This window comes from Ischnura elegans, chromosome X (genome assembly GCF_921293095.1).
Source record: "Ischnura elegans chromosome X, ioIscEleg1.1, whole genome shotgun sequence".
Classification (NCBI taxonomy): domain Eukaryota; kingdom Metazoa; phylum Arthropoda; class Insecta; order Odonata; family Coenagrionidae; genus Ischnura; species Ischnura elegans.
The window spans coordinates 42,860,997-42,864,736 of NC_060259.1; the positions used below are offsets into that span (position 1 = coordinate 42,860,997).

The 3,740-nt window shown below is 42.3% G+C and overlaps 1 protein-coding gene across 1 annotated transcript; it reads right to left on the reverse strand.

The window, feature by feature from the left end:
- Positions 1-318: 318 nt before the first annotated feature.
- On the reverse strand, positions 319-894 carry LOC124171138 (protein atonal homolog 1-like). Its single transcript, XM_046550275.1, has one exon. The coding sequence runs from the start codon at positions 892-894 to the stop codon at positions 319-321; it is 576 nt and encodes a 191-aa protein (XP_046406231.1).
- Between the last annotated feature and the right edge of the window lie 2,846 nt (positions 895-3,740).

A 3,740-nucleotide genomic window follows, 5' to 3' on the forward strand; every position in this document is an offset into this window, starting at 1 on the left:
AGTCCCGGGACATATGCTGTTTTTGGTATGCATTTTATGTTTTCTGGCTAATTAGATTTTAACAAAGCACATTAGCGATTTATGTGTTTATGTATGACGCTGTCATATGTCAGGAAGCACTGAACAATTTGGAATAACGACATTACACTTTGCCAAGCGGTAAAAACATTCAAACGTCGAATTATTGTTTACACCAGGACCGAGGGGGTTAATTTACGCCTTCTTTTCGCTCACTTGAAGGCTGGCGAACGATTGTGTTTTTGGCAAAAATAGTTTGAATCTGATCCGTGCACATTTCACTCGCGCGTCACGTCCTTTTCAGTTAATCAACTCGCACAGGGCGTTGATGTAGCTCTGCGCCATTTGCAGCGTTTCGTACTTGGAGAGCTGCCGGTCGTTGCCTAGCGACGGCAAAACGGTCCTCAGCCGATCGAAGGCGTTGTTGAGGTTCTGCATCCTCCGCCGCTCCCGCGCGTTCGCCGCCAGCCTCCGTCGCTTCATGAGCACGGGGCTGACCGCCTTGGAGGAGCGGTTCGCACGGCTCGCGCCCCTCCGGCCGCACCCGCAACCCTCCCCGCACCTCGCACCCGTCTCGCTGTCCGATCCGTCGCTGCTCTTCTCCGCGCCTCCCTCGCTCGTGGACCAACCGCAACCCGCGCCGCACTCCTGCTTCACGGACGAGGGAAAGTCTGGGGCGTACGACTCCGGTGTTGGGGAACGCGGCTCCTGGGTGCTGTCGGGGCTGGGCGTGTGGCACCCGTCCGATAGCTGCCCTTGGCACTTCACCCTGAGGGCGGGTGCGGTCGCGGGGGTGTAAGCGGGAGCGGCGTAGGAAGCTGCCGTCTCCGTCTCACCCTCCCCGCACATGTAGATGCAGCGGAATATCTCGGCCATCGGGGTGGCGTCGACTCAAATTTTTCGGCGGTAACAAAAGTCCTCTTTTCGGATATTGTCGTGGTGAACGTTCACTATGGCTGCTCCAACTTTGGGAGAGTGCTTCCCCTCCCGAGCTAATCGGTGACTGTTGTCCGGAGGACGGTGTCTCTTGGTTTTTAAGGAGAGCACGTTGTGTCGGGGTGGGGGGCCGAGGGCTGTGCGGGCGCGTGCCCTCGGCCAATCGGGGCCCGCCCGCAAGTCACGAGGTCGCTGGGTGAAGGATGAATGGGTTGTTGAGAAGGGATGGGGTGGATTTGCATCGACACACGAGAAAAATTCTCGCCCCGGCAATTGTTGGTGCATCGATATAATTTTTAGTTTGGATAACCCTAGCCGGTTGCATATTCCGGTGTTCGTTGTAGTTTTATTATTTTAAGTACTGCTTCAGTCATTCAACCGATATAGCTGATTGACTATCGGGACAATTTTTTTTAATGTTGTTTAATAGATCTATTGATATTTGCTTGTTTCGCAAACACCCAAAAGGTAGATCGATAGCTATAATTTAGGTTTATTAAAGAATTATATACCACTAATGCATAAGGAATGGGAGTTTTTGCTGAAAATACTAGAAAATTTTGGCATTTATTTGCCGTTTTTTTTGTAGCTCCTTGAGGCAGTGCCAACGCATACATTTTACCTGTTAGTAATTGTATATCAGATACATGCACGTCACTCGATGAAACTGAAAAGCTGTGACTCAACTTTTAAAAAGACGTGGAACAAATTCTTTCCAAAATTGAAGTTTATAACCGATGCTTGGCTTACTGTTATATGCGTATTATTAGGCCATCCCCTTGTTAATTTCTTTCTTGAACCGTGTTCGAATTTTTTGGTTTATTCATAAAATTTCTAAACATGTAATGTTTCCTCATTCTTTTCGTAAAATTTGGTTCTCTTGTTTCTAATGAGTTGCTACAATTGAGGAAGGAAATGGAGCCCAGTTTTCGTGGCTGAGAAATGCTATAGAACGTTTTCGCAAAATGTGGTTGTCTGATTATACTTGCAGTAAAAAGGATCCAGACTTATAATTTTGGAAGACCATTTGTAAGTTACTGAATTTTTCGGCAGATGTGGTAGTAATAATTTCAGCTTTGTATACAGTACTATTTATATTTTCTAAACAATGTCACCCCAAAAACTTTCGGCACAACTAATCAAGTTCCAAGCATACACATCAAAATAATGCTAATCGCAGCCGAACAGTATTTTATCAAGAAAAATTGATTGCCCATGAATTGATGATTTTTACGCCCCCGCTTAATGAAAAAAGAGAGCGAAAAATAAGCGTTTAATTCCAAGCTGAGAGTCGCTACAATGTTGCACTTTCTCCCGTGTCTTAATGTTTTTAGTGGTTTCAGCAGACCCCAATTCTCTTTTAATTTTGATACATTGCGACACAATTTTGCAAACCTTCATTACATCCTATAAAAGCCTCATTGGAATTAAAGTAATATCTAGAAGAGGTTTACCTGCCTTCATAAATTATTTCAAATGGATGCAATTATGTTTAATCCATAAATTATGTTTAACCTACATAGGTTAACGATTAATAGGGCTAGCGGAATATGAAAACACTAAATTAAGCCTTCGATTTAATTGGACTATCACTGCCTAAAAGTCGTGATTTAATGACCATGTTATTTTCTATGATCAGTTTGAAATGGTTTATTATTTCAATTCTAATGAAATATAATACAAAAGCGTTGCAAAAATAGTGCATTTTGTTAAAATAAGCGTTAAAATGGCAGGAGCAATTTTCGGACTCAGCCTAAGGCATTTCTGCTTTATCTACGAAAGAAATAGTATCTTAGGTGATCCTTGAAAGAGGAAATAGGATAGTTAATTTCCGCCTTTTGGCTTTAAAATCGTAATCAGATCAGGTTCTTCTCCTGGAAAATATCTTGATCTACCAAATGTTCCCAGTCTTACGAAATTTATTAAGTCAACCTTTTGCGGAGAGATGTCTTGGAACAACATAGATAATGATCAACAAAGATATCGTATTGCCGAAAAAATTTTATTATAACAGCTTACTAATGTGCTTCGATTGCTACACCATCATCATCAAATGTGCCTGATGATTGTACGATAAATCCATAGAGAAAATTTTTCATGACCGGGATTCGAATCTGGAACTCCCAATTTCTGGTCGAGTGCTTTAGCCATTTAAGCTACCGAGTCTTCATACTCTCCTGCGGACTATACTTGATCCCGGGGATCCGGGTTCGAATCCCGGGCAAGGGGAATTATTTTTTCTCTGTGGATTTTGCGCACAATTTATTAATATCGGGTGACTCCGTAAAAGTTATCACCTTGGCTGGTCCCGGTATACTTAAAGTACCTGATGATGATTGTGTAACAGTCGAAACACGTGTACTAAGCTGTTATAATAAAACTAGCGAGCAATACGTTATCTCCGTTGATCATTAAAAAATTTAGTTTATATCGCTTGTGCTTAAAGGCATTCAATGGCAACCATGGTAGCGAAAAACTGGTACCATAATAAGCTTTATAGCGATCGATGCATATCACTAAGTACCTGAGCATAATTGATTGAAATCATTCACCTCAATAGATGATAGAATAAAAATCTTAGAAATGGCTTGCAGAATTAACATCTTTAAGACATTAATTTCTTCCCCAGTAATCAGGACTTATATTTAATACCTACTTGGTATATTGAATCCATGAGCCTCTGTTCCCGCTTTGGTGAATGCATTTCGTTTATGAATATTTTCTCCTCTTCCAATGTGTGGTTGGCCTACAAAAGTCATTTCGAGTCTGCATCGTTTTCAAATACT

Excerpts from the sequence above, each read along its gene's own strand:
- LOC124171138 (XM_046550275.1), bottom strand. The coding sequence starts at position 894 with ATGGCCGAGATATTCCGCTGCATCTACATGTGCGGGGAGGGTGAGACG.